The sequence below is a fragment of the Hylobates moloch genome, unplaced genomic scaffold (assembly GCF_009828535.3).
Source record: "Hylobates moloch isolate HMO894 unplaced genomic scaffold, HMol_V3 SCAFFOLD_14, whole genome shotgun sequence".
In the NCBI taxonomy this organism is placed as follows: Eukaryota; Metazoa; Chordata; class Mammalia; order Primates; family Hylobatidae; genus Hylobates; species Hylobates moloch.
This window is the reverse complement of record NW_026652289.1, coordinates 70,818,435-70,832,733: the sequence shown is the minus strand read 5'-3', so window position 1 is coordinate 70,832,733 and position 14,299 is coordinate 70,818,435. Positions and strand designations below refer to the sequence as shown.

The 14,299-nt window shown below is 43.0% G+C and overlaps 2 protein-coding genes across 10 annotated transcripts in view; one reads left to right on the top strand and one right to left on the bottom strand.

The window, feature by feature from the left end:
* Nucleotides 1–14,299, top strand: part of TUBGCP4 (tubulin gamma complex component 4) — a 48,933-nt gene that overhangs the window by 30,601 nt on the left and 4,033 nt on the right. For 2 of the 5 annotated variants that reach the window (XM_032175245.2, XM_032175249.1), the window contains exons 11-17: nt 54–159; nt 1,687–1,794; nt 2,518–2,659; nt 5,292–5,469; nt 6,957–7,091; nt 8,907–9,023; nt 9,624–9,763. In XM_032175245.2, coding sequence (XP_032031136.1) covers nt 54–159; nt 1,687–1,794; nt 2,518–2,659; nt 5,292–5,469; nt 6,957–7,091; nt 8,907–9,023; nt 9,624–9,763 — 926 coding nt within the window. Of the gene's footprint in view, nt 1–53; nt 160–1,686; nt 1,795–2,517; nt 2,660–5,291; nt 5,470–6,956; nt 7,092–8,906; nt 9,024–9,623; nt 9,764–10,425; nt 10,680–14,299 lie in introns of those variants that run through there. The other 3 variants (XM_032175248.2, XM_032175247.2, XM_032175246.2) reach the window with 3 other exon arrangements.
* The window catches only part of TP53BP1 (tumor protein p53 binding protein 1), a 112,727-nt gene continuing 106,707 nt past the window's right edge, over nt 8,280–14,299 (bottom strand). For 4 of the 5 annotated variants that reach the window (XM_032175243.2, XM_058427874.1, XM_032175244.2 and 1 more), the window contains 3 exons: nt 14,094–14,293; nt 13,139–13,284; nt 12,419–12,771 (listed from right to left, as the gene is read on the bottom strand). In XM_032175243.2, coding sequence (XP_032031134.1) covers nt 12,584–12,771; nt 13,139–13,284; nt 14,094–14,293 — 534 coding nt within the window. In that variant the 3' untranslated portion in view covers nt 12,419–12,583. Of the gene's footprint in view, nt 12,772–13,138; nt 13,285–14,093; nt 14,294–14,299 lie in introns of all 5 variants that reach the window. The other variant, XM_032175242.2, reaches the window with a different exon arrangement.

The window sequence follows — 14,299 nt, the reverse complement described above, 5'->3', positions numbered from 1 at the left end:
TGAGGAGCTCCTGCCTTGCTTTACTGAATTGTAAATTGAAATTCTTTCCTCAGATCGTTAAAGACTTTTACCTTCTGGGACGTGGAGAACTGTTTCAGGCCTTCATTGACACAGCTCAACACATGTTAAAAACACCGCCCACTGCAGTAACTGAGCATGGTAATTGTCAGTGGCCCTGAGAATGATCAACTGATTGACATTGTAGGGTATTTCTTGGCTGCTGCTGACCCTTTTAAGGCCTGCTCCACATAAGAGCAGCCTGATGAGTTACAGAGCAGTGGCTTCCAGAGATGGAAGGCCCTTGCAGGTAGGCTTCATGCTGGGGTCATTGGGAACAGTGTCTTGGCCTATGACCCTTCCTGAAAGAGTTGGTTCAGGCCTTCAAACCAGGTATTTTTTCTCATTGGATTATAGCCATATATACTTTATGGGCCATATTGGGACTTAGTGCTGCTTGTAGTTTTGTAGTAGAATTCTTTAGGTGTGCATGATGGAAACTCACCCGAACTAGCCTAGTTAGGAAAGGGAAATGGATTTGCTATTGTATCTAAAACCCCACTGGGACAACTTGGATTCATTCTCTCTCTCTCTCTCTCTCTCTCATTCACTCATTCACCATATCTTGTCTGTGTCTCTTGTGAACGCTTTGATGACCTTCTGGAAACATGATCACCAGCAGCTCCCAGGAATATGCCTCACGGTGTCCTCTACGGAAGGAACTGAACCCAGTCCCTCTTGTTGCAAGTTAGAGAATTCTAGGGAATTATCTAGGTTTTGATTGGCCCAGCCCACATCACATCCCTATCCCTGTATCAGTCAAAGAGGTCAGACACTAGGCTATGCCTAGTTCAGTGAAGAGTCTACCCCTTGACCAACTGATGTCCATTCCCATTCATACTGCATGAGTAGAGTTGGGTAAGGATCCAAAAAAAGAAACTGTGAGAAAGAAAATAACATACACACAGGCTGATCATTTTTCTAACTCAGTAAAACCATAGATGTCCACTGTACTTGTATAAATATAAGTACTTGTGGTTGCAAATATCAGAAAATCCAATTCAAACTCAAGCAAAGCAAAAGGAAAGAAATAATGTATTGATTCTCATAACTGAAAAGCTCAGACGTATGATGGTTTTCAGCTAAGTTTGATCCAGTGACGGGTGTGGCACCTTTAGGACTTGGTCTCTTTCTGTCTTTTACCTCTTTCTTTTCAGACAGGCCTGCTCTGTATGGTAGCAAGATAGTCTCTAGCCAAGTTTACATCCTACTAAGCCCCTGTTTATCTTGAAAAAAGAGCTGGACTCCTTTAGAGTCTGAATAGAGCCTCTGGATTGGCCTGGCTTGGTCATGTTAATATCCCTAAACAATATAGCATAACAAAGTAGGGTATTACATTCCATTTGATCATGCCTACATCACCCAGCTACCCCAGAATCGGGTGTTGTCTAGCACTGACCCACTGGAAATATGTGAACTGTACTGAATAGGGATGATTCTCCAAGGAAAATCAGGAGGCAGTTTGTCAGCAAGAAGAGAAGGATGGATGGATGTTAGACAAATGCAACAGATGTCCACTGTGTCCTGCTGTTAGCATTGGGCATGTTGGGGGAGAAGCGGAAAGCTGGAGGAGTCTGGGTTTGTTTTGTAGCCAAGCATCCTTGTCAGCCTGCATGTTCTTTCTTGCAGATGTGAATGTGGCCTTTCAACAGTCAGCACACAAGGTATTGCTAGATGATGACAACCTTCTCCCTCTGTTGCACTTGACAATTGAGTATCACGGAAAGGAGCACAAAGGTTTGCCATTCCTCCCTGCCACCTTAGAGTTCCTACTGGTCATCATCCATTTTCCCATCTCTGCTTCCATCCCCCGCCATAGAAACCATATAATTTTGGATCTTAGAAATCAGCTAGTACAATACTGTAATTCTATAGAGAAGAAAAGGAAAGTCCAGAAGTCCAGAGAGGCTAAGTGAGATGACCAGGCCATGTTTTGGGGGAGTTGGGTTTTTTTTTTTTTTTTTTGTCATGCTGCTGGAATGGTCCCTGTTTATTTGTTTCCAGCCCCCAGATTTTAAGGCTGAGGAAAGAATCTCTAGAAGACCTCCCAAGAGAACCTCACATAGAAGTTTCCTTGTCCCCTTCTTTTTGTCCCCTGAAAGCTTCTGACATCGCAGACTCCAGTGAGCTCTGTTTCTTTTCTTTTGGAGACAGAGTCTCGCTCTGTTGCCCAGGCTGGAGTGCAGTGGCACAATCTTGGCGCACTACAACCTCCGCCTTCCAGGTTCAAACAATTCTCATGCCTCAGCCCCCGTGAGTAGCTGGGACTACAAGTGCGTGCCAACACGCCCAGCTAATTTATGTATTTTTAGTAGAGACGGGGTTTCACTGTATTGCCCAGGCTGGTCTTGAACTCCTGTGAGCTCTAGTTTCATTAATGATATTCACTTGTTGAGTCTCTGGTTCTAGATTAACCAAGTTGTTATCTTCTCTTTTTTTCTTTTCTTTTCTTTATCACAGCAGATGCTACTCAGGCAAGAGAAGGGCCTTCTCGGGAAACTTCTCCCCGGGAAGCCCCTGCATCTGGCTGGGCAGCCCTAGGTCTTTCCTACAAAGTACAGTGGCCACTACATATTCTCTTCACCCCAGCCGTCCTGGAAAAGTGAGTATTTCTGAGTTTCTTACAGGTAAATATGACCCACCTTACTTGTAAGGGAAGAAACTAGCAGGAACAGAATTAGTGGGAGAGCAAGGTGTGGTGGCACACGCCTGTAATCCCAGCTAGTCCAGAGCCTGAGGCAGGAGGATCCCTTAAGCCCAGGATTTCAAATCCATCCTGGGCAACATAGTGAGACCCTCATCTCGTATAAAAAAAAGAAAAAAAAAATTAATGAGGGCAAGAGAGCCACCCAACTAGTTTTTAACAATCTGTAAATCAAAAGTTTTAAACACTTATGCCTTCAGGGGCTAGACTGATCACATTAATAAGTGAAGCCACAGATATGAGACACGGAGTTGGAATCAATGGGAGAGCATATCTACTTCAAACCATCGTTTTTTTAAATTGCCAAATAATAAACAGTTTGTAGGCTGCCAGTTGGTGAGCTCTGGAAAATAAGGTCTCAGGCACCATGTCGAGACAATGGCCCTTGATTCCATCACACCTGACAAGGTCTCTCCCTCACTTTTGTAATATTTTTTGTTGATTTACTTGGGAAAGTCCTCCAGCCTGCATATTTGCTATGGATGTTAGCCACTGGGGAGAAGACTGCCTCCTTACCCCCAGGGAGAGACAACAGGGGCAGCCAAGCTTAGGGGTGGAATAAAAGAGCTGACCAAGCTGGAGTCTCCTTCTGTCAGGTCAGCTTTGTTCTTTATCATGAGAGCTTGCCAAGTGCTGTTGCTTGGCTTGGTCAGGACCTAATGTCCCCAAACCAGAGATCTACAGAAAAGAGGTAAGAGAAGCAAATGTGGCTGCTGGTGGCTTTTGAAATCTATCCTCACGCCATATCTAGGAACTTCCCAAACCCAATTACTGGTCAGAGAACTGGCCCCTGGCCTGGATGGAGGATTGAAGCTGTCATACTCTGTGAAGCCAGAGGAATGAAGAAAAGGGAAACAAAAAGGCCATCTCTTCTTCCAGCCACCACTCTTAATCCTTCCTGTTCTTCTTCCTAGCCCTCTCTACTTTTCTGAGGTAGAGAAGCTTAGGGTAGAATAGACTGGGCATAAACTAGAAAAGATGAGACTGGTTCAGGGAGAAGATTCTATGGCAAATTCAGAGCCCACGGCCCAGCTAAGCAAGTGGCATGGACCCTGTACAAAGAGCTTCCAAAGATCCTTAGCTCCCAGAATCCTATAGGCCCACAGTCCACTTACCTCCTAACTTGATATGCTCTCAACACCCTTGAAGAAATCAAGTTTAGAAGTATTTTTGCATTTTCATTATAAAAATTTCTAAATATAAACAAAAGTATAGACCATAACAAAATCCTGTGTCCTCATTATTCACCTTCAGTAACCATCAACATTATACTACTTTTATCTGTCCCTCCCCCACTTCTTTGCTAGAGCTGTATAAAGCAAATCACAGTCATTTCATTCTGCCAATAAACAATTGAAAAAGGCATATTTCAACAGAACTACAATGCCATTATCACATCCAGTAAAATTAACAGTAGTCCCTTATAATCCCTTATAATATCCAGTCTACACTGAGATTTCTCCAGTTCTCTAAAAGTTATCTTTATGTTTGGGTTTGTTCAAATCAGTTTCCAAACAGGTCTATCATTTCATTATGTTTGTTCCTTTAGAAGTAGATAATTTTAAAAACCAAACAGAATGGGACTGTCTTCTGCAAGCCTGCCTACAGACAGGTAAATCCTGTTCTACCAAGAATCAGCTGTTCTTCCCATGTGTCTTTTCAGTATGGAGTCTCAGCATTAAGCAGTTAGCACCTGAACTTGCAAGGAGGCAGGAGCAGGAGTCTATCTCAGAGGGAAGCTATTTTACTTTCTTTCAGCTCTCAGGGACAGAGAATCAGATTCATCATAATCCTTGATTCATAACACACTATTTTTTTTGAGACAGGGTCTTGCTCTGTTGCCCAGGCAGCACACTGCAGCCTTGACCCCTGGGTTCAAGCAATCTTCTGCCTCAACCTCCCAAGTAACTGGGACTATAGGTGGGCACCACCACACCTGGCTGATTTTTTTAATTTTTAGTAGAGATGGCATCTCACTATGTTGCTCAGGCTGGTCTTGAACCCCTGGGCTTAAGTAATTCTCCTGCCTTGGCCTCCCAAAGTGCCGGGATTACAGGCATGAGCCAACACACTTGGCCTGCTTTAAGAATTATAAAAACGGCTATATGTAATCTTTTGTGATTTACCTTTTTCATTCAAAAACCGTATTTTTGAATATGAGAAGCAACACGAGTCAACCATTCAAAAAGGCATATTTCAACAGAACTATAATGCCATTATCACAGCCAGTAAAATTAACAGTAGTCCCTTATAATCTAGTATCCAGTCCACATTGAAATTTCCCAAGTTATCTAAAAAATGCAGAGATGGGGTCTCATCTTGTTGTATAGCTGGAGTTCATTCATTTGACTGCTATATAATATTCCATTGTATAAATAAATTATAATTTATTTGTCTACATCTCTAGTCACTCTTTCCTGACTGCCTGTTTGTGAGAGGAGTGGGTGGCACAAAATCCTAGAGTCTGTCATGTGGGGGAAGTGCAGGGGATGAAATTTTTGTCTTGAATACCCTGTTGTTTCTGTCCTAGGTACAATGTTGTTTTCAAGTACTTACTGAGCGTGCGCCGGGTGCAAGCTGAGCTGCAGCACTGCTGGGCCCTACAAATGCAGCGCAAGCACCTCAAGTCCAACCAGACAGATGCGATCAAGTGGCGCCTAAGAAATCACATGGCATTTTTGGTGGATAATCTTCAGTACTATCTCCAGGTCTGTGCTGAGAGATGAGTAGAAGGAAGGGGTACGGAAAAACGTCTAGGAGGTTGGCAGGGAGTATTGAATAGGGACTACAAGTCTGTATTTGATAAAATGGTAGGGTTTGGAAAATTCAAGAGTTATATCACCAACCGTGTTTCTTAAAATAAAGCATTTTATTTTATTTTATTATTTTTTAGAGACAGGTTCTGTCTCTGTTTCCCAGGCTGGAATGCAGTGGTGCAGTCATAGCTCACTGAAGCCTCAAACTCCTGGACTCAAGTGATCCCCCTGCCTAAGCCTCTCAAGTAGCTGTGACTACAGATACATGCCACCACGCCCAGCTGTTTTTTTTAATTTTTTGTAGAGATGGAGTCTCACTTTGTTGCCCAGGCTGGTCTCAAACTCCTGGCTTCAGCCAGGTGTGGTGGCTCACATCTGTAATCTCAGCACTTTGGGAGGCTGAGGTGGCGGATCACTTGAGGTCAGGAGTTCGAGACCAGCCTGGCCAGCATGGTGAAACACCATCTCTACTAAAAATACAAAAAAATTAGCCGAGCATGGTGGCGCCTGCCTGTGGTCCCAGCTACCTGGGAGGCTGAGGCAGGAGAATCGCTTGAACCTGGGAGGTAGAGGTTGCAGTGAGCCAAGATCATGCCATTGCACTCCAGCCTGGGCAACAGAGTGAGACTCTGTCTCAAAAAAAAAAAAAACCCAAAAACTCCAGGATTCAAGTGATCCTTCTACCTTTGCCTCCCAAAGTGCTGGGATTATAGGCATGAACCGCCACCACACCAGCCTCTTAAAGGCATTTTAAAGGATCCTCATCAGCAATCTATTATTTATTGTTGACTTGCCCCTTATTTTTATTGTTTGCTCTAACTTCTGGAATCCCATAGGTGACCAAGTCAGTCAGTAGAGGGAATGTGGCATGAGTGGATTAGGATGGGGCAGGGGAAGCCGGGCGCAGTGGCTCACGCCTGTAATCCCAGCACTTTGGGAGGCTGAGCCAAACAGATTGCCTGAGGTCAGGAGTTTGAGACCAACCTGGCCAACATGGTGAAACCCCCTCTCTACTAAAAATACAAAAATTAGCCACGCGTGGTAGTGGGCACCTGTAATCCTAGCTAGTCAGGAGGCTGAGGCAGGAGAACTGCTTGAACCCTGGGATGTGGAGGTTGCAGTGAGCCAGGATTGCACCACTGTACTCCAGCCTGGGCGGCAGAGCAAGACTCCATCTCAAAAAAAAAAGAAAAAGAGAAAAGGATGGGGCAGAGGAGAGTGGTCAGCCAGGATATTGGAGGGAGGGGGTTCAGAATTATGCAAATAACTTCTTACAAGGCTGGGCAATATAAGGGTGTCTTTGGTCAGCCTTAATGTGACTTGGTTAGAAGGAAGATGAGTGGGGGCAAAGCATTTTCATTTCAATCTGTCAGGCATCTTAATGTCTTCGAGTGCTTAGAATATGCAAGGTGCTAAAATTTTTGTGTAATGTCTATCAGGTAGATGTGTTGGAGTCTCAGTTCTCCCAGCTGCTTCATCAAATCAATTCTACCCGAGACTTTGAAAGCATCCGATTGGCTCATGACCACTTCCTGAGCAATTTGCTGGCGCAATCCTTTATCCTACTGAAACCTGTAAGTAAGGCTCATTGGTTTCCTCACACTGCTTCTAGCACTGACCATTCCCTTAGGCACTTTGAGTTGACAGGATACGAAACCATCATTAAGCAATTATTCAAGTCCATTTTAAAACATTCTTTAAGAATGTATAAAGCGGCGGGGCATGGTGGCTCATGCCTGTAATCCGAGCACTTTGGGAGGCCGAGGTGGGTGGATCACAAGGTCAGGAGTTCAAGACCAGCCTGGTCAACATGGTGAAACCCTGTCTCTACTAAAAATACAGAAAAAAAAAAAGAAAAATAGCCAGGTGTGGTGGCTCATAGGCTGAGGCAGGAGAATTGCTTGGACCCGGGAGGCAGAGGTTTCAGTGAGCCAAGATCATTCCATTGCACTCCAGCCTGGGCAACAGAGCAAGATTCTGTCTTGGGGGAGCGGATAAAAAAAAAAAGAATGTGTAAAGCAAAACTAAAAAGGCATGTTAAATGGGACCTATGATGTCTTTGAATTTCTGAAATACAAGGTGTGGTGAGCAGCTACAGATGAAAGAATTATGTGCTTAAACCCTCAGGAGTTAAAGAAACTCAAAATCCTTGCTGACAATACAGAAAAACCAATGAAAAGCATATAGAGTTCACCTTCTTAGAAATCTTTTGGACCAGGATGGATCAGTCATTTGAAAGTTCTTTTCATAGACAACTAGAGTAGTGTTTCTCTCTCGATGTATGTGTGTGTTTCTGTAAGTACATATATGTCTCCTTCGTGGCAGTTATTCTTAACTTTGGCTGCACATTGGAATCATCGGAACTCTTTAAAAAAATCTAGGTGACAGAGCACTTAAATTAGAATCCCTGTAATAGTGGGACTCAGATACTAATTTTTTTTAAAGCTCACAAGCTAGTTCCAATTCCAGGATAAAGAACAGGAAGATTGAAATGATCTCTGGTAGTTTCTAATGGAACAGTTATGCCTCCTCTCTGACATGAGCTGGTGGTTATTCCTCAGTGTGCTACAGCACAGCTGTTACAGACTTTTTAAAAATGTTCTGGTGTTTAGGGCTATTTCTGCTGTACCAGGAAGAGTAAGATATATATTAATAGATGCCACTCCAGAGGGCTGGTTGAAAACAACCAAGAACTACTGTGATGGGTAGATGCTGTCCTTATGTGGCATAGATGTATCCATAGGGAAAAGCAGAATATCAGAGCAGGTCATCATCATTAAATATTTATTGAGTGCTTACTGTATGCAAGGCACTGGGGATACAAAGAGGTATAATTCATGGCTCTGCCCTTAAGGAGCTCACAATCTAGTTGGAAAAACAAGACATATATATATATACACATACAAAAATCAGTAACAACACAGAGGCCTGAACAATTGCCAAGTGGACAACAGTACAGATAATAAAGAAGCAAGAAACAAGGGTTCACTAAAGGCTACAGTGGGGAAGGGAGTGCTTCACTGAGAGAGTGGGACTTGAACTGGTATTAAAAACAAGAGCATCCCGGGCAAAGGGAACAACACTCACAGCTCAGAGGCAGGAACACACTCTGCGGGTCTAAGAAATGAAGAGTTAAATGTGGCTAGATTGGAAGTTTGGTACAGGGTTAAGAGAGTAATACTCGCTTAGCCAGGAAAGGATGCATTTGTTTTACACATTTTGTATGTCTGAGGGGCTGGCAGGCCTTGCAAGTGGCAGTGTCTATCCTCTCAGATTTGGGAGGTCAGCTATTAATTAGATCAGCTATTAATTAGACTGTTCTCCCAAAACTTTAATTTCATGGACGTACCTTCCTCCTTTTCCTAATGCTAACTCTGTTTCTCGGGTAGGTGTTTCACTGCCTGAATGAAATCCTAGATCTCTGTCACAGTTTTTGTTCACTGGTCAGTCAGAACCTAGGCCCACTGGATGAGCGTGGAGCCACCCAGCTGAGCATTCTCGTGAAGGTACGTCTGCCTGGAAGTATGCCAAAAGGACAGAGGTGGTTTTGCCAATGGAGAATTCATGATCTTTCCTCTGAGTCAGTAAAGCATTTCCTCAATACACACATACAGAAATAAGATACAAAGATAAAAATGTTGGTATCAGTTGATTTTGAAGCAGGTAATTACTGTGCCATCTCACAGTGCTCAAAAATAGTTCAGTCCTGAATAGTTTATTCAGCCCATCAAATAAGCATTGGCTTTGTTGTAACTTCCTCACATCCTACCCCTCCTTACTTCCTTGAACTAACCCCCATCTCACTGAGATAATTATCTGCTTGTAATCAAAATGGGTTCTCCCCAACCCCAGTACTTGACAAAATACATTAACTGGAAACCAGCTACTAAATTCCTACTGATGAAAGAGTACTTAGGAAGTCATGCATGTATGGATTTGGTACAAGTCATTTTAGGAACTAATAGAAATAGGAATGTGGGAAGGCCAGGTGGTTCTGTAGAATTTTGAACAAGGCTTTTCCAAGAAACTCCTCCCTCCGCCCCCATCCTCCATATGGAGAGCTGGTGAGCTGAAGTGGAATGACAGCTGAGTCCTTCTCTCTGCAGGGCTTTAGCCGCCAATCTTCACTCCTGTTCAAGATTCTCTCCAGTGTTCGGAATCATCAGATCAACTCAGATTTGGCTCAACTACTGTTACGACTAGATTATAACAAATACTATACCCAGGCTGGTGGAACTCTGGGCAGGTAGGAGCAACCCTTGGGTAACTCGGTAGACTTTTTTAGGTGGCTTTTTAATGAGCTGTAGAATTCTAGAGCTGGAAGAAGACTTTAGCCATCATATAGTCCAAATACCCTCATTTTATAAGTAAGGCTTAGAGATAGAGGTGTGACCATCTTTAATAATTTTAATGAAGGTTATTTTCTAGTAGAAGTCATCATCATCATAAAATACTAAAAAACCTGACAGTGAGATAGGTGTTAAGTCCTTTGCTAGGTTATGTATTGCTATGCTGGGAGGCAGTGTGCCTTCCATTTCCAATTCTGATATGAACTAGCTGTGCAGCCGTGGGCACCCCGCCTTGCTGGTCCCTAGCGTCCGCATCCATGAAAAGAGGAGACCACCCCTTCTAACTCTAAACTTTAAAAAAAACTGATACTGAGATTCAGTAGTAACTGGCTTCCCAGAGGTCTGTCATTCCCATTCAGAAAATCACTTTATTTTCCTTTCTATCTCTAAAATGTCTGCAAGCAGATTTTTTTCTAAGCTATCAGAGCAGAAGAGTCAAAAGAAACTCTTCAGTTTTAAGATGACATTATTTAGATCACAGGTTGTCCTGATTCATATTTCTTTGAAGGTAGTCTTGGGAAAGCATGATACTTAATAAGGCTCTTTTTCTCTTTTGTAGTTTCGGGATGTGAAAAGTTCTGGCTTATAAACTGAAATAACAGCCACGTTCCCAAAGTTGTAACAGAAGAGTCAAAACATCCCATTCTAGCCACACACAAATAGATATCTGCGGATTAGTGATAGGACTCTACCTTTTCTCCTAGAAGCAGTTACTGAACATCCAGGAGTACAACTCCTTCCCATCATTCCCATGTGGAAGGGTCTGTCCCATCAAGGAGAACATGTGGCATCTCTGATCCTTTACATTGAGAACATTTGTTGGATGTGTTCATTTATTCAGTAGTCATTTATTGAGCACCTACTGCGTGCCTTGGTACTGTTCAAGCTGTGGGAGATACAGCAGTAAACAAACAATATAGAGCAGAAAGTTAAATATTTTATGGTTCTTATGTGAAAAAGGAATTATGTTTATAAATAGGCTAACTGCTGGATGTTACCACCAAGTAAGAAAGCAACAGGTAGACAGGCTTTCTCCCTATACCAAGTAATTTATACCCACACAGATTGGGCAATTCTAGCTAATGAAAATATACTTAAAGTATTTCTTAGGCCGGGCATGGTGGCTCACGCCTGTAATCCCAGCACTTTGGGAGGCCTAGGCGGGCAGATCACCTGAAGTCAGGGGTTTGAGACCAGCCCGACCAACATGATGAAACCCCGACTCTACTAAAAATACAAAAATTAGCCCGGTGTGGTGGCATGTGCCTGTAATCCCAGCTACGCAGGAGGCTGAAACAGGAGAACTGCTTGAACCTGGGAAGCAGACGTTGCGGTGAGATGAGATCATGCCATTGCATTCCAGCCTGGGCAACAAGAGCGAAATTCCGTCTCAAAAAAAAAAAAAAAAAAAAGTATTATTCTCCAAGAAAAAGGTCCTTAAGAAAAAATTGAGATCAAGTTGTTAGATTTTTAAATACTGAAGACAGCAGACCCAATTACCCATCTTACACAAACCATAGGGGTTGAAGTTATCTTAATACGGCCCAGCCATCACTGGTAATCAATATTCATATCAGTGTGAGTAAAAATAAATATTAATTGAACAACACCCTCCAAACTGAAAAAGAATGCAGTGTTCTGGCATCAGTTTATAGTCACCGAATCTGGTCTTTATCACTACATCTTCTACACACTGGGAAGCTCTGGAAACGTTATTCCCTGCTATTACCAACTAAAGATCACCCTTTCCACTGCTGTCTCTAGAGCAGGAGCTGGCAAACTATGGCCTGCTGTCTGTTTTTGTAAATACAGTTTTACTGAAACCCAGTCATGCCCATTTGTTTACTCATTGTCTATGGTTGCTTTCATGCCCTCACAGCAAAGGTGAGTAGTTGTGATGGATCAAATGGCCTATAACGCCTGAAATATTTACTCTTTGGCCCTTTACAGAAAAAAAAACTTAACCCCTGCTTTAGAGAATGAGAAGCTGTGAACAGGGATCAGTGATGCCAGAGGAAGGGAAGGAACTGCTTCCAGCCATTGTGACAATAATAATAATATTGGGTCTTTGACTAGAATGTGTAACATTTCCGGGTGTTCTCACTTGTGCTTCTCATGTTTATCATCTTATGGAAGGTCATTCCATTAAGCTTATGGTCACTGTCCCTTCATGGCAGTTGGTCCTTTCGTTCTCCCTTTAGCTCTACGAGTGGGGGAATACCCACAGGTCAGCTGTGATCTCAGCTCTAGAGAGAGAGAGCATCAGGTCTTTTTTAACTGACAGGAAACAGCTGTGCCCAATTCCACTCAACTTTTGGCACAACTGTTAATCTGGGCCTTCACCTACTTTAAATTGAGTTTCTGCAAATATAGCATTTTAGACACCCTGGAATAACCTTTTGGGAATGATGCCACTTAACTTTTCAATTTCCTTGGCTAGCTGTCCTCCGAAAGTGAATAAGCCTGTTGAAAGACTCGAGAAAGTGCTATGTTTGTCTTGTCATTTGTTCTGAGATTAAGCTCAAAGAAACAGATGAAGAAATCCCAGTTACTACAACCAAAGAGATTCAACATTTATTTTATCATAAAAGTTCAGCAAATAAAACTATATACAAGATCCATGCAAGGAATCCAGTTACACACAAGACACATTTAAAACCTGGTTAAAACACAATCTCCACAGTAGCAGGGAATAAAACCAGTAAGACCAAGTATCTTTAGTGAGAAACATAATCGTGTTTATATTTTGGATGCTGCTTGAATCCAATTCTCTCCCCAACAATGAGGCACTGGATCACCCACTCTTGTGACACCACAGGCAGCTGCAATGCTTCAGCACACTTCAGCACTGAGGCTGGGCACGAGGGGTCCGTCACCACCACATCAAATACCCCTAAAGCAATATCTGCAAGGAGGAAGGGAAAGTGAAGAAGGAAAGGACACTCAATGTAGCCCTCCATTACAAAGAGAGATTTGATTCTAACCAATACATCCCACTCTGCACAAACCAAAGCCCTATTATGTCAAACACACTGCTACTGATCATGACCAAAAGCAGAGTTATAATCACTATGTGCTGACCTTGTAGAAATATTTAACAAAAATACGTCCAGTGCTTCACTTATGTTGACTCACCTCTTGAAGGTGGCACTTTTCTTCTCTAAGAAACATGGATACGGTCAACCTATTAGGCCTGAACCTTGGCCCACAAGGCCTAAAACCTACAGGTCTAAGGAGATCCCTGGAACAAAGACACACGCTCTTTCAGGTACCTTTGTTATGGGCACTTGAATGGTGCTGCTTCACAGAGGCTGCCCCACCAGTCATGAGGATCTCAGACCAGAGCTCCAGGAAGTTCTGCTGTTGGTCTGATACCAAGAGTACCTTCAGATTCTGGAAAGGATTTTCACGGGGTTGCCTATGAAGGAGACAGGAAAGGACCTTAGCATGACAAGTAATATCCAACAAACTGCCTTTCTGCAAAGGGACTCATGTACATCTGAATGCTTTCAAAAATAAGTGCCCCATCAGGCATAGTGTCTCAAGCCTGTAATCCCAGCACTTTGGAAGGCTGTGATGCTTGGATCTCTTGGGCCTGGGAGTTCAAGACCAGCCTGGGCAATATGGTGAGACCCCATCTCTACAAAAAAATAACAAATTAGCTTGGTATGGTGGCGAGTGCCTGTAGTCCCAGCAGCTTGGGAGGCTGAGGTAGGAGGATCACTTTGGCTTGGGAGGTTGAGGCTGCAGTAAGTTGTCATTGTGCCACTGTACTCCAGCCTAGGTGACAGAGCAAGACTTCATCTCAAAAAACTAAGCCCTATATTAGGGTCCCCCTTCTCTTCCTTCTTTCTATGAATGACCTGTATTCCTTGCAATCCTGGCTTTCAGATTTCCATGTTTGTTCTGGGGCTGAGAATAATCCAAATCATGCTCCTGAGCCTATGTATTTTTAATGCTTGCTTAAAACTTACTTAGTTCTCTAACTTTATGGGTTGAGAATATTGACCCTATATACAAATCTTCACACATTTGCAAAAGGTTCCTAGCCAATGTAACCTATGGAAATAAACTAGATAAACTCCTGAAGTCATTTCAAACCCACTCAAATTTATCCTACAGACATTCCAATTTCTAGAAAGCTTTACTCTCTCACCTAGATTCTCTTCCCTCCAAAGCTTGCTGTCTTCCTGTCTATACAATTCTGGATGGGCTTCAAATACTTACCAGTCCAGAATTCTTTGCTCCTCAAGGCTGTACCCAGCTGGCAACAGATAATTACGGTAGTTCTGGAGCTGGTTGGCATGGCAACTATCATGGACCCAGACATGAGACACACAAGGAATCCCACTGGCAAGGCACAGGAAGTACTTCCGGGTTCGACAATGCTGATCCGCAATTAGAAGACACTGGTAAGCTGTGTTACACTGGAA